Source organism: Lepidochelys olivacea (genome assembly GCF_965140295.1).
Source record: "Lepidochelys olivacea isolate rLepOli2 genome assembly, chromosome: 2".
In the NCBI taxonomy this organism is placed as follows: Eukaryota; Metazoa; Chordata; order Testudines; family Cheloniidae; genus Lepidochelys; species Lepidochelys olivacea.
In genome coordinates, this window is record NC_140412.1 from 252,408,227 (window position 1) to 252,424,488 (window position 16,262).

General features: G+C 42.9%; 1 protein-coding gene across 2 annotated transcripts in view; it reads right to left on the minus strand.

The window, feature by feature from the left end:
- The window catches only part of RBM33 (RNA binding motif protein 33), a 140,404-nt gene that overhangs the window by 44,135 nt on the left and 80,007 nt on the right, over positions 1-16,262 (minus strand). For both annotated transcript variants that reach the window (XM_084621555.1, XM_084621554.1), the window contains exons 13-15: positions 14,997-15,266; positions 13,887-14,174; positions 5,497-6,138 (exon numbers count right to left, since the gene is read on the minus strand). In XM_084621555.1, coding sequence (XP_084477681.1) covers positions 5,497-6,138; positions 13,887-14,174; positions 14,997-15,266 — 1,200 coding nt within the window. The remainder of the gene's footprint in view (positions 1-5,496; positions 6,139-13,886; positions 14,175-14,996; positions 15,267-16,262) is intronic.

Here is a 16,262-nt window from a genome sequence, read left to right on the forward strand (position 1 = left end):
AGATATTTTTTTGAAGTATCTACTATGCCTGCCTACAAATATCCATTTATTACTGTATTTCCTCCCAACAAGTACCATTTCAAGATCTTATCCTGTCTGAATCCTCTCGTGTTCTTTATCTAGTATTGAGATCAGGCCTCTGATTGAGCCAGACAAATCTAAGACCTTTTTCTCATGGACAGCACGATAATAATATGCTGATCTTGTGTATCCAAGACCCAGTGAAGTGATGTCCTGAAGATATGCAGCAAAGTAAGACTGAAGCTAGATAAGCTATGCTGACAGAGGTGTTGTAGCTCTGCAAAAAAGCAAAGCCTTGATATCAAATATATCCGCTGAACACTTAGTCCCACTTTCTCTTCAAGTCCTAAAGATCAGACTGACTAAATTTGGCAAGCATATTTGGACTACCAGGACTGAAAGGGAATAATCAAAATAGAAAACCACTCACATAGGCATTCCTCGTTGCTCATCTAGAGGCACAAAACGAAGGGTTAGCCTTAAAGTGTTTGAGGAACTAGGATTCTGGTAAAAACGACAGCTGTGACATGGAATCAATAAGGATAAATCCTATCATTAACTCCTTGCATCACACCACTAGTCCCTGATATGGCATGCAATACTTTGCAGTGTCTGACATACAGGAAGTGTTAATCATCTTCTGCTTTCTTTTTTTTGAGGCTTGCCAGGCACATATTGGAGCATCTACTGCAGGAGAGGGCAAACTGCGGCCTGAGGGCCAGATCCGGCCCCTCAGGGCTTTCGAGCCGGCCAGTGGGATTGCCAGCCCTGTGGCACAGTAGAGCTAAGGCAGGCTTCCTGTCTGCCCTAGCCCCGCACTGCTCCCGGAAGCGGCCAGCACCACGTTCCTGGGAGAGGGCTCTGTGTGCTGCTTTCACCTGCAGGCACCGCCCTCCACAGCTTCCACTGGCTGGGAACGGGGAACCGTGGCCAATGGGAGCTTCACGGGTGGTACCCACAGGTGAGAGGAGCCACTGCTGGACATGCTGGCCACTTCCGGGAGCGGCGAAGGGCCAGGGCAGGCAGGGAGCCTGACTCAGCCCCACTGCCACCCCAGAGCAGCTCAAGGTAAGTGGCGCCGGGCTGGAGCCTGCACACCAAACCCCTCCCACACCCCAACCCCCTGCCCTAAGCCCCCAGTCCCCTGCCTTGAGCCCCCGGCCGCACCCCTCCTGCACCCCAACCCCTGCCCTGAGCCCCCCGCACCCCTAACCCCCTGCCCTGTGCCCCCTGCTGCACTCCTCCTGAACCCCAACCCCCTGCCCTGAGCTCCCGCCACACCCCGTACCTCTCCTGCACCCCAATCCCCTGCCTTGAGCCCCCGCTGCACCCCTCCTGAATCCCAACCCCCTGCCCTGACCCCCCTCCCGCACTCCGCACCCCCTCCTGCACACCAACCTCCTGCCCTGAGCCCCCAACCCTGTGCTGAGCCCCCTGCTACACCCCACACCTCTCCTGCACCCCAACCCCTTGCCCTGAGCCCCTTCCTGCACAACACACCCCCTCCCACAACCTCCCTCCCACACCCCAACCCCCTACCCCAGCCCTACATTCATGGCCCTGCATACAATTTCCCCACCCAGATGTGGCCGTCGGGCCAAAAAGTTTGCCCACCACATATCTACTGTGTCAGAGACACTGGACAGCAAGTATCTTTTTATTTTTTTTTTAAAAAGATACTTAATTGGAAAATATTGCAATTTCATGAAATCTTCTTGAAAAAGATTATTTGTCCCATGAGTGTGAACTCTGGTCATAGCCACTTTGACAGGCCATCTTATTTTATTCAGAGATGAGGGGACATTGCATACCTGGAGTCAGATACCCTAACACCTAGTAACGTAAAGGGCTTGCTGCACACAAAATAAAGACTCACACTGGGGTATGTTCTTGCTCAACAGCAGGAGTCACTGTTCTCTGAAAGTAATTTTGAATGAAGAAAACGGACAACTTCTTAACAAGGTAAGTTAAATTTGGAGCTGCTTTGAGAGTAAATAAAACCCATCATTAGCATATAATGTCACTTCGATAACTGTTCTACCCACCACGGTATCAGTGAGCAGTCTAATGAGCAGATAGTTTTTGCCAACAGCTCCAGTGCAAAGCGAAACCGGTTTAGATCAAAGGTGGTATGAGCATGATCTCAGTCCATTCCCTGTTAGATAACTGTTTATTTTACATTATTCAGTACTACTGCTAGTCTGCTGAAAGAAAGGACTTTTCAAGTGTGTACTGACATACTTCGGCACAGCTGGGTAGAGTAGTCTACACAGTGCCTAACCAGTATGAATCTCACCATTTCATGGCCATTAAAGACTTCATCTGCACAAAAAATTAAGAGAAAGGGAAATGGGTATAAACGATCTGTAGTTTTGACAGCAGCAGAGAGGCTGCTATACTGCAGAATCAAGTCACTGCTTACAGATAAAAGAAGCCAAAGCATTTTCTGGTGGCTGACAGCAGGGAAGTGAGGCAAACCTAATTTAAATTGGTTTCAGAGTAGCAGCCGTGTTAGTCTGTATTCGCAAAAAGAAAAGGAGTACTAGTGGCACCCTAGAGACTAACCAATTTATTTGAGCATAAGCTTTTGTGAGCTACAGCTCACTTCAGTTAGTCTCTACGGTGCCACTAGTACTCCTTTTCTTTTTTGCTAATTTAGACTGAGGAAGGACAATTAAGGAGTAAGGGTTCGTTTAAAAAAAAATAGTACCCGGGCATCTCAAAGGTCTGGCAATAAGTGGTGTATGCTGCAGTACTAAAAAATAGAATTATAAACATTATAATCCTTACAGTTTGCAGGGCTCTGATAAACTTGTTAATCTTTTTTAATATACTGAGCATCAAAATAGGCCAGATTGCCCCCCTGCTACTGAGATTTTCCTTTTTCACTGTGTGGCACATGGAACAAAGTAATATAGATTCAGCTTTCTGACAAACTATTATAAAATTCATTAACCATCTTGATCAGAGTTAAAAAGCTAATTGTAACGCTCGCTTTCATTTTTCTATAGTTTGAAAAAAAAAATATTCCATGGTGGCAAGGAAAAGCAACTACATACCATGCACAGACAGCCGGTTCTATGCTGATGATCCTGAAGATATTAAATGAATTTTCAAGGGACAAGAGCAAGTCTACATAGAATACAATGCAGCAGGAACGACACGTACTTAATGTGGCTAAATCTGATGGCAAGCAACATTAGTGTATAATCGGTAAAAAAATAAGTCACTTATGGTTTGCTGGAAAAAGAGAACACTGAGGAAAAAAACTCTTTCATGACACTTGCTACATTGGGCACTGAATCATTTACCCTAGAGACCTCTAATGCACTGGTGGCTGGGGTTGTAGCTTGATGTTGTTTTATTTTACCAGATCAGAAGAAAAGTTGGGGCCGACTGCTTTTGTTGAATTACCAAGAATAAAATAAGCCAGTCACACTAATTGCAGGCCAATGGGATTCCTGAAAGTATGATTATATTTTTATTTAGTCCAACAGAAGGGATTACTTACAACTTCTGGTATTTCCTCCTTCTACTGGACTAAAGTTACTACCAATGTCTGAAGAAAGAGTCATCCTCCACTCTCACCAGATCCTCATTAGTCATATTCTTTCCATTATGCAAATATATTTCTTTAAAAATTGTTAAGAGGACCTTTACAGTCACCGTGTAACTATACAATTTGAAACATTTTGGAATTATCTGTAATGCAATAAAATCCTTATGAAAAGTAGTCACCTTTAATACCTAAGTCTCTCCAGCATTTTAATTGCCTCTTCCCTTTTAAAAACACCAACAGCGATATCTGTCGCCCTGTTGCATATGTATACTGTGCTCATTACCAAGGTATCTGAGCACCTAAGACTATATTTTGGTCTACTTATTTGCTAAATTCTATTATTTAAAAAAAATCAGATTTTGAGAGAAGAGTGAGAAGCAACTTCTGTAACTGAGGTCCTGTTCAACCTCTGCTAACACACTCGAAATGTCCACCTGCTTGTTGCCTACTGCAGTTCTAGTGGTTTCCTCAATTAGTGTATAGATTTCTTTCGGATTGCCCCTCTCCTAAAAGGTATCAAAAGATTTTTATATTAAAATATTTTTGCCCAAGGCAAAGCAGGGACCAGATCTCTCTGGGAAAATCTTGTAGTTAGACCCTCTGAATTCTCAGCTTATTCGGCACTCCAATTTTTTTCAATAATAGAAAATCAAATTTAATATAGATCAGTGGTTTTCAATCAGTGATCCGTGGACACCTGAGGGTCTGCAGACTATGTCTAATATTTCCAAAGGGGTCCACCGTACCTCTATTCAAAATTTTTTAGGTGTCCGCAAATGAAAAAAGGTTGAAAACCACCAATATAGTTATTTGCTGGATGAATATAGAAAAACATTGCAAATATACAAATCTACCAGGACTACCACCAGTGCTCAGGAGCCAATGTAGACAATGGACCCCTGTCAGAAGATAAGTAAATCTGATTTAGACACAAAAATGAAATGGTGGCATTATCTAGTCCCTAGAAGAAAATTTACTCTCCCAAATTCTGTTTATATCACAGTTTTGCAATGCGGTTCTCAAACAAAAAAAGGCTGCCCACACTGTTCAGGAAAACATGCTTAACCATGCTTAAACACGACTAGCTGCTAGTATGGTTTCAACTGCAATATGGACAGGGCATACATTTTTTTTTTTAACCCCTCAAACTTAAAAATAGCCACACAAATTCTTTTCTCCCATACATCAAAACATTTCTGGACCAAAATGCTCTATGCCAGGGTTTCCTAAACTGGGGTCCGCTAGGGTACTCCAAGGGGTCTGCAAATCATGTCTGGGGCCACCAGCCCCACTGATCAACTCCTCCCCGTCCCTCCCAGTGCCTCCTACACACCGCGGAACAGCTGTTCAGTGGAGGGCAGGAGGCACTGGGAAGGACAAGGAGGAGCGGGGACAGGACGCGCTTGGGGGATGGGATGGGAAGGGAAGAGGAGGGGTAAGGGTAGAGCAGGGGCAGGAAGAAGTGGGGCGGGGGTGGGGCCTTGGGGGAAGGGCTGGGACTAAGGAGGGGGCTTGGGGGTCCGCGAAAAATTTTAAATCAAAATGGGGGTCATTGGGTTGCTAAAGTTTGAGAACTACTGCTCTATGCGAAGATTCACAGGTGAAGAATTTTTGGGCTCAAGTTACAAGCACCAAAATGAGTAGATATTATTCAGGAAACAGTGATGTAAACTTAATGGTAACCCCACTCCATTGCAATATATTACAGCAAACCTCTGTTCCTACAAGTTTTTTTTAAAATAACTCGTTTATAGCTCTGAAAATCATCTTCTGAAATACCGATTATTAGTTCTGTTGAATTTGCTGTTTTCTTTTCAAAATAGGTTCTTTTCCTATTTTAGGATTGCACTGAGTAGAACACACAAAAACAGACCATGACAAAACAACACAAAAACAGATGAGCCTTGGAAACTTACCCCTCCTGACAACTTAATCACCCGCACTTTGGTGCCGACATGGGGCCCATCTCCACTACCACTGTTTGCCCGTTGCATGACAGTCCTTTTCACACCAGGTTTCAGTTCCTGAGGCCTTCCTTGTATTGATGCCACCCTAGCAGGCTGTCCTGGGGTGAGCGATGCTGTAGTTGCAGCAGGTTTTGTTTGTAATACTTTCGGCGATGGCTGAAGCGGACTTTGAGGTACTGTTCTAGTCTGTCTCAAAGGCTTCACTGTTTTCACTTGCTGTCCTTGAAAATGCATATTAGCCCCATCCTGCATGAAATCAGTGGGTTTGGGCTGAATATTTGGAACTACCATGTCTTGCTTTTTAACAAGAAGTCTATTTTTCACATTTTGCCTGGCCTGTGCACCAGGATGGAGTATAAATGGGTTTCCATTGGTGGGAAACTCTGATAATTCCTCTTCCTGCTGTGTGAAAGATTGTTGTGTAGGAGGCTGTTGCTGCTGTTGCGCAAGTCTTTCAAGTAACTCTCTCTTTCTAGCACCTGCCTGCTGTTGCCGTCTCAGCTCCTTTTGTTTCAGAATTTCTTCTCTTAGGCGTTTCTGTTCTTCTATCTTCAAACGGTACAATCTGGTTTCTTCATCTTCATCGGGAAACTATAAAAAGGAAAGGAAAGGCATTTACTGAAATAGGGAAATATGTTAGTTTAGTCAAAGCTAACAATAAGTTATTATTTTATAAGATGTCATAATGGCAGAACTCTGAAAAGAGATTTTGAAATTACCCTGACATAGTGCTAAAACTATTAGTGACATATCTTCCAGGAAGATTTGCTATTCACTAGAGACAGGCAGCTCAAATCTGTTTTAGGAACTAGATATGCTACATCCTGTTCCCCCCACCCCCCAACTATATTGCTAGTTTGGAAATCTTATCAAAATACTAAAAATGAAGTCTTATAAATTGGAACTCTTGTAGAAGTTTCTGAAACCAATTAAACTATTAATATAATAATTAAAGATATCAAAATATGTTTCAAATGGAAAGTAACAATACAGAGGCAATCCACTGTCACACAGGTTTTATCTTTCTCTTTTCTGACAAACTAACAAAAGGTAGGGTGGTAAATGACCTGAAAGGCCCTGATTAGAACTATTGATTTTTCTTACAGAATTTTCAGCCTGATCTCAAACTCATTTGTCACACAATAATTGGTTATAATGAACAGCACAAGTCAATCTCTCTGACCTTGAACTCATGCACTCTCTTCAGAATCAAAATGTTGCCAAATGCAGTGTTGGAATATTAATGGTATATAGAGAATGCCTTTAATATTCCATCCCTAAGCCTTTCTGAAAGTATTATACTCTGTCAAATAACCTTTCTAAAGATTCTGCAACTTTGGCAGAAAGTGTCCTTATAGGAAGCTATAAGAAATAGAGAACAGTTAAGGAAATGCATATGCCCATCTTCATAAGAAAAGATCCACCTTGCTTTTGAGCTGGCTGCTTCAACAGGATGTACATATTATTACAAAATATACCTGATGAAATTAGATTCCATTTTAAATAGCTTTAAGATTATTTTTAAAGCAATCTGCCTATAAAACACGCTATATAATGAATTTATAATTTTAATGAACAGATCATTCTGATTTTAGGCTATAGTTACCAGATATATTTGTCAAATATAATAAGATTAGGTTTTCATCAAATAATAATACATTGCATTTTAGTTATGTCTTTCATAAAAGGGTACTAAATATTTCATAAACAACCTGTGTGTCCAGAAAAGAACGGTTACTTACCATACTGGTTCTTTGAGATGTACTGTCCATGCAGATTCAAATATGGGTATGCACATGAGATTGGATTATTGTAGCAAGCAGTGTTCATTAGGGCCGTGCCTGCGTCCTAAATGTCTTTGAGCACCCTGCCCGCACCCCGGTCAAGGGCATAAGAGGCAGAATGGGTCCAAATACCCCACAGTTCCTTCGCCAATACAGAGGAGTAAGACTCTGGAGCAGTGGGGAATCATGGACTCCATGTGAACAACACATTTCAAAAAAACCACTGTTACCAAAAGATAAGTAACTGTTCTTTCTTCTTTGAGTGATTGTCCACATGGATGCCACTCCTGATGACTAACAAGTAGGTGAGAGATTTAAGGTTACTTGAACTGAGTTGATGACCTGATGTAATGATCTTCCTCAGATCAACACATTAATAGGATATGCATAAACCTGTATCCCTTGCCTCCTTAAAAGAGCTGCTACAACTGTCAAGTATTTGGTCAACACCTTGGTACTGTGGGAAGTCCAATGGGCAGGATCCTGTACTGTTAGTGAGATGTTCCTACTAAGAACGTGATGAATTTCCTGTGAGCTGGATGTATGCTCTTGAGATATCAAGGTTCAGAATAGGCCCTCAAGCCCCCTTCTTTGGGACGAGAAAATAACAGGAATGAAGCCCCCTGCCCTGAACTCTAAGGGTACCTTTTCTGCTCCTCAAAGATGCAGGACAGGTCCATCTCTTTCTTCAACAGTATCTCATGAGAGGTGTGAATGGGGAAGATGGGAGAGAAGGTAGGAAGGAACTGGAATTGTACATAATACCCAGTGCTGACAATCTCTCAGCTGTGGTGATCCTACTCCAAGCTTCTTGAAGAAAAGGCAGTTGCCAGCAGGAGGCTGAGGGCAGAGATTCTCCAAAGGTTCTGCCAGACTTTCAACTGTGGCATGAAGCCTCCTGTCAAGAGGAAGATGTCAAGTGCACTGTATCTGAAGAAGTGGTGGGATGTCTACATTGGGCCTCTGCTTCTCTGCTAGTGGCTCCAATGCCCGCATCGGTTATAATCGTATTTAGCAGGAGGACACTATCTGGACAAGGTTTGAACTCTGGCTTGCCTTCTCATTGGGGCTGGAGTGTACCAGCAGAGGAGTCGGCTGTCTTGGAATTTAAGAGGTTGCAGTCCTCAAATGGAAGATCCTCTACCGTAGTTTGGACCTACCTGGGTATTCCTGATCACAGGAGGCTCTTTCCATCACCACAAATGTGATCATGTATGTAGGTACACCAGATACATTCAAAAGCAGCCAGCTGGGAAATGCCAGCTATCAGATTCCCCTCTAGCACAATGGACCTTAATTCTTCCATGGCCCTGCATGCCTTTCTATATGCCTTTCTTTCTATAAACTAAGACAATGTGTCCCAGTGTAGATTGCCAATTACTAGATTCTTCCAGCAAAATGACTCTGTATATCTGGAGACTGGCAGAGGAGCAGACTTTTCTGCTGAACAGATCAAATCTCCTGGGTTATGCCTGCACTGCAATTAAAAACCTGTGGCTAGCTCATGCCAGCTGATTTGGGTTTGCAGGGCTCGAGCTAAAGGGCTGTTTAACTGCAGCGTCGAAGTTAGGGCTCAGGCTGGCTCTCAAGCTCTAGGATCCTGTGAGATGGAAGAGACCCACTCTGAGCAGGAAAAGTAGGTGACACCCAATGCTCAGCAGCTCTATGCGGTACCATGATTTCAGTGACTGAAGGCTTAGTTAGAATTTTGAGATTGTACGCTCCAACAAGGAAGACTCTGGCACTGGCTCACAGATGTGTCACTTGGTGATGAATAGGCCACGGCACCAAAAAGGCTAGTAATGTGGGAGCTGCATACCAAGAGTACAAGAATTGGTGCTGAAGGCGGGCAGCAGATTTAGCTAGTACTGCAGGCACTTTTTTCATACCTGGTAATGAAGCTCCAGAGGCACCCATCTTAGGCCATTTGCTGCCCTTTGAATGCAGAGCGTGACACAGTGTAATACGTTGATTCTTGCATCTCTGTTCCAAGGGTCCCACGGAGGGAGACCGATGTCTTGTCTCTGGAGCATGGTTCCTTTCTATCCTTTTTTGAAGCCAACAACTGCCGTCTCTTAGACATCTTAGCCATGGAGTTTGGGAAGGAACAACAGCTTGTTGGGGCACTTGTTGAGCAGGAACGGAGAGAGGGGTGAACCTTCACTACATACTCCTTCTCTGAATAGGCTTTCATGGAGTGCTCTAGGATAACTTTAGGAAGGCATCCCTTAGCTTCTGAGTCCACTTGGAAAGAGAGTGGCAGAAGAATCAACAGTTAGGGATATGCCCCCTGTCTAAATAAAGAAGGCACTTAAGAATGCCCAACACAAGAGGGGCATGTCAAACCAGAGATTCAATTTCTGCCATACCACCTCAAGTCACAGTACCGAGGAGGGCACTCAGAGCCTACTGTCTATAAAGAATTAGTAAAAATGATCTTTTTAATACCAATGGGCAAACGAAAAGTAATTAACTACCTAACAACTATACTAACTAGTCATTAACACTAACTGTAACAGCATCGCAGAGAAGCAGGAGAACACTGCACACCAGCAATAAGAAGGAACTGAATGATGGTGGGGCCTGCTCTGCCTTTTATGACCTTGGGTGGGTTGAAGAGGGCACAGGAGCAGCCCCAATGGACACGGATAGCCAGAAAAATCCAATTTCACGTGAATGAACACCATGAGTGAAATCATGTGTACAATCACTCAAGGTACTATTATTCCCTTTATACTGATGGAGGATGAGGCACAGAGAGGTTAGGTAATTTGTCCAAAGAAAAAAGGCAAGTATGTGTCAGAGATGGGAACAGAACCCAGATGACTTGACTTTCATGCCTATGTTTTAAATTCAAATTTACCCCAAATCAAAATGCTGACAGTCTGACGCTTGATGAGCTATAACCCAAAGATCTGAAATGAACTTCAGGTTCCTGATGACAGCCTTGATGACAGGCTCTGAGCCTCTGAAGAGGTGGGTGCATCCCACAGGATGCAGGTCCTGAAACACCTTACTTGTACCAAACAACAGAGAATGAAAAAGAATGAGATATGATGTTGCTTTTGAAGAAGTGTACTGTCCTCCTCCAGTCTTTTTCTCTCTTTAACAGGAAATTAACAGGATGAACTGGGAAAAAGAAATGATGACAAAAGTCCTCTAATCAAATAACCTTCAAACAAAATAGGAGGAAAACACTCCTAAATCTGGAAACCAAAGCCTATACAAATCGGAAAGAGACCAAAAATGACCACATAGAACAGGAAGTTATCAGCTTGTTTTCCCACCTTATGGGAAAGGTTTATGGAGAGAAGTTAATGCTTTATTTTCACAGAGGCAAAGAAAACTTTTCTTTGGGCACTTCACAAATTAATGAGGCTCCTTTATTTCATATATTGCCAGCCTTGCAAAACTGATGTGAAAATGTACCAGCCCATCCACAAAATTCATTTCTCTGCTCTTTATAGTGATGACTGATTATAATAGAATCATAGAATACAAGGGTTGGAAGGGACCTCAGGAGGTCATCTAGTCCAACCCCCTGCTCAAAGCAGGACCAATCCCCATTTTTTGCCCCAGATCCCTAAATGGCCCCCTCAAGGATTGAACTCACAACCCTGGGTTTAGCAGGCCAGTGCTCAAACCACTGAGCTATCCCTCCCCCACCCCATCACAAGATCAAATAGAGTTTAGAGTTCTTTAGAAGTAATTACTTGGCGCAGAAGACTGAAATTTTGCAAGATGCTTATATATACAGTTGGCAGTAATATCCCGATTATAAGTTTTAGAATAATATGATACATTTAAAATGCAGCTTTGATGGCTTCACCTACCCTCTGATTATTAATTCATCTCCCCAGGTCTGAGTTCTAACATTCCAATTGTCCTAAATAGCTTAAAACAAACATTTTTCAAAATTTTTCAATTTCTGTTTATTTTCTGATACTTTTAGATTCTTCTATGAGGAACTGATAACAAAGGGGAAGGAGGGAAAAAATCCTTTAGCATCTGCTGAAACTAAAGAGCAAAGTTAAACAAGTGACCTCTTGAAAAACTGAACCAAGGGGTTTTATTCCTGATGATGAATGAGTGCACAGGAAGTTAAATACTGATAACTGCATGTTTCCTTCATGTTTCATTTGTGGAAATGAGAGATGGTCATAACTAATTCAAGAAAAAGAGGAGGAGCTAATCACCAGCAACTTAAAAGAAGAAGTTCTTGAAAGAAACCTGGTGTTTGAGACAGAGGGGTTCATAGCTAACTTAACATGAAGGATTCTGCTTGGGATTACTTGACATTTGAAAATTGCAATAGTCATTTAACCATCATGTAGATACAGGTTTCAGAGTAACAGCCGTGTTAGTCTGTATTCGCAAAAAGAAAAGGAGTACTTGTGGCACCTTAGAGACTAACCAATTTATTTGAGCATAAGCTTTCGTGAGCTACAGCTCACTTCATCGGATGCATACTGTGGAAACTGCAGAAGACATATACACAGAGACCATGAAACAATACCTCCTCCCACCCCACTCTCCTGGTGGTAATAGCTTATCTAAAGTGATCACTCTCCTTACAATGTGTATGAAAATCAAGGTGGGCCATTTTCAGCACAAATCCAGGTTCCCCCCCCCCCCCAAAAAAAAACACACAAACACAAACTCACTCTCCTGCTGGTAATAGCTTATCCAAAGTGACCACTCTCCCTACAATGTGCATGATAATCAAGGTGGGCCATTTCCAGCATAAATCCATGTTTAACCAGAATGTCGGGGGGTGAGGGGGGTTAGGAAAAAACAAGGGGAAATAGGCTACCTTGCATAATGACTTAGCCACTCCCAGTCTCTATTTAAGCCTAAATTAATAGTATCCAATTTGCAAATGAATTCCAATTCAGCAGTTTCTCGCTGGAGTCTGGATTTGTAGATACATGTAGATACAGCGTCTCATAGTGTTCAACATTAAGGGCCCAATCCTGCAAACTGCTCCACACAAAAGAGGACTCCCCGTGGCCATGGGGAGTCCCACAGGTTTCCATGGTGTTCCATACAGGGGTAAGGATCCACACACAGCAGCATTCAGGATCAAGACCTGAGTGAGGTTCAGAGTACAGCTATACCTCACACTCTTGGGGGGTCCTGGCAAATTAAATAGCAACTTTTTTCAAAATGGAGAATAATAAAAACAAAATATTTTATATTTCCTCCAGATGAGATGTAGGGCAAGTATCCGCTCCATCAGCAGAAGAGGTGCCTGAGGGGATGGCTCAGTTGCAGCTTATCATGAGGACTCCAGGACCTGGAGGAGATTGGCTGGGCTGGGGAAGCTGTGTTTCGAAGTCATTTGGGTCTAATTTCAGAGACCAGAAAGTGGAAAAGAAGAGGAAGGAAGGGATCTGGTGGCTGTCTTATTCACAAGAATGGGGAGGAAGTGCTGAGCAGTAGGGAACCAGTTTGGAAGAGGATGTATTAGATTGGGATAGGTATTGCTGAGAGAGTGGTATCTGGTGCTATGGGAAATTGTAATAGCCAAAAAAGAACTAGACAAGTTCACAGAGGACAGGTCCATCAAGGGCTATTAGCTAAGATGGCCAGGGATGCAATCCCATGCTCTGGGTGACCCTAAACCTCTAAATGCCAGAAGCCAGGAGGGGAAGACAGGAATGGAGCTCGCCAATAATGCTCTGTTCTGTTCACTCCCCTTAAGCTCTGGTACTGGCCACTGTCAGAGACAGGATACTGGGCTGGATGGACTACTGGTCTGACCTAGTATAGCAGTTCTTATGAGAAAGCCCATACTAAGCAGCAGGGAGCTGGTTGGACCCAGAAGCCTCTTAGTCGGATATGGGAAGCTGCAGGACCTGAGGCAAGGGAAGAGAAGCCCTGCTGCTGCTAGCCCTACTCCAGCCTCCTTTAGTTCCACGTCACTTGCTGTGGTTCTAAGACACTTAACTCCACCAACGGATTTCAGGTCAGCAATGTCCTGCCCATACCACCTCTGAAGCAACTCTAAGTCCAATTCATTCCTGCTCAGTGTCCTCCCCACTCTTCTCTTCCTTTCCTATTAAGTAGCTGTTCCTACTTTAACAACATATACCAAAGCAGGGTGCCCCTAATCAAGTAGGTTACCTGTCCCCAACTTTTGTACGAGTAGCTCCCTTACCTTCCAAAATTGACTCACCCATCCCTTCCAACCTTCAAGACCTGGACCCCTCTCCTGGGAGGAGCTTGCAGCTCAGCCCCTTCTCCCCCTCTGAAAACACTATGAGGAGAGTCTGCAATCTGGAAGTGGGACGCCTAGTGGTAACGAAGTGTAGCACAGGGGTGCCTATAGGTGAGTTTATACTCCACAAATCAGACTAGCAAATGTATAAAGTTGTTATTTAAAAAAAGATAACTAGATTATCCAATGCTTTAACTGTTACTACCAGGCAGCGCCATACTGGTATGTTTTGCAGGTATTCCTCATCTGTACCTATAAGGCAACTGGTTACATTAAGAAATAGAAATGCATATACTACAAACAGCCATTTAACATTAATGGAAAATCTCCCTTACCTCTGGTTCAGATTTTACTTCTGCTTTAGTTTGGACCACTGGCACGACTGCTCTAGCTTTCGTTTCAGTCCTTCCATGGGGGTTCCCAACACCAACTACAGACCTTGTCGCAGGTGCTGTGCTGGTAATGGGTTTCACCTGTGCAGCAGGTGCAGCGGTTCGCCGGTTGTTACTAATCTCAATAGCATGCGAAGGTGCTATTGGTAATTCGCGCAAGTTGCTATTCCTTGAAGCAGTTGACTGTAGCTGCTGATTCGGACGCTTGACAATGTTCTGTGTTGGTGTACTCTGACAGAGGCAAAAAGACAACATAGCTCAGTGGTTTGAGCATTGGCCTGCTAAACCCAGGGTTGTGAGTTCAATCCTTGAGGGGGCCATTTCGGGATCTGGGCCAAAATTGGGGATTGGTCCTGCTTTGAGCAGGGGGTTGGACTAGATGACCTCCTGAGGTCCCTTCCAACCCTGATATTCTATGATTCTATATAATATGGAGGTCTTGGTAGCCATTTCAGAGTTCAGGTTATGTTTAGATTTCCACTTCAAGCAGGACTAACATTTAGTCTCAAAAATTGGCACTGACTCTTCAGAGGACAATTGCATTTTCAATATAGCTTTTTAGTAGATGGCTACTAACTTTTGAGGAGTAAGTGTTTAAAAGTGCCCTCCTTCTGAAATGTTCTCAGTTCTATCACATATCTTTAGGTTTCTTTAAACAGCAAAACTTAAGACTTCTCTCGCATATACACCACTTCTAAAATAACCCTCCCCACTATTCCACCCTTGATCTCTAGCTTCTTAGCATGAGAGGGCAGTGTGTCTGTCTACCTCTTTCTTTCACACAGTGAGTGCAAAGAGGAGGGGAAGAGGGAAAGACAATAAGTCAAGGGGGAGACAGAGGTGGAGGGGAAGTGGTTATAAATATAGGATATTGAAAAATGAGGAAGGACAGAGGAGAGAATGAGTGAATGAAGGGGACAGAGTAAGAGGAGAAGGAATAGGAGTGAAAGACTATGCTCAAAGGTTTTAAACTTGAGCTCAGATACACAATCTTTACACACACACACAAAAACGAGGAAACACTGATGTATGCCAGTATTTACTGATACTTACATGTCTTGGATTCATTGGACCCTGCTGCTGTTGGCACTGCATTCTATTGTTATTTGACTGTTGCTGTGAAGTCTGCAAATGAGGTCTGAACTGTGGCTGGGTAATGGGAATCAAAGGCTGTGGTGGACCGGCAAGATGATGGTGATGTTGATGCTGATGATGCTGCTGCTGTTGGTGCTGGTGCTGCTGCTGCTGGAGCTGCTGCTGGTGATGCTGGTGGTGTTGTTGCTGCTGGTGAGGCTGAGGTGGTAGAGGAGGGTGCAAGGGACCCTTTACATTTGAAAAAGAAAAAAGACATTCTACACATTTGGTTTTCAATCCAAAGGAAAATAAGCTCCTTACGCCATCAGATTTGTTCTCGTACGGCAACGTTATTTTGGCTGGTACGTAAGGAGCTCTAGGCTTTCCTGGGGCGACAGTATTTGCGGATTGTTGATTGCTGTGCAGGGTAATGAGATCACTTGATCACTGAACATTTGTACTTAGATTTTGGCTCAAATTCTTAACGTGAAAAAAAATCTAAAATAACGTTACTAATGAGACTACAATAAATAAATCTAATTGTCCTACTTGCTTCTAAGAATTACTACAGTACAATATTTACTCTTAAGAAGAAATTCAGTGTATACATCGTGAATCTATAACAAAGACTCCCTAAAGGGAGTCAAGGGCCTCTGCATAGTATTTTTCATCATTATACCAACCATTTGTCTACTTCAACAAATGGTTTAAAAGAAAAACTAATTTTTAAGAAGCCATGCTGATTTCTGTCACTGCTAGTCCCCTAAAACACACAACTCATTTTTATCAGCAGAGGGCACCCAAGACCTGTGACAAGAGGTGAAATAACCCAGCAATGTCTATATTTTGTATACATACACATCTCTCTGTAAACTGACGTTTTTGAACAATACGATACTTTCATATTTCTGCTGGAGTAAATTAATGTAAGGAACTGTTGAACAAAATATGTCATTAAGAACTTTTCTAATCTCATTAGCTGTAAGCAGTTGAGCAGAAATCACAGCCACTTTAATAATTTCACTATATTGGTGTATGTTTCACAACTAAGTTGTTGATATGGCGATGAAAATCCACTTCTCTGTCTAACACTGCAACATGGTAACAGGCACTACACTTAAATCTACTTCATATTTGTAACATCAAACAAGACGTAGCCATTTTGGTTAGATCGTTGCCATCAGCTGAACGCAATGATCCCAATATAGCTTTCTAAATGCGAAAGTTCTAAATAGTGCTTATCAG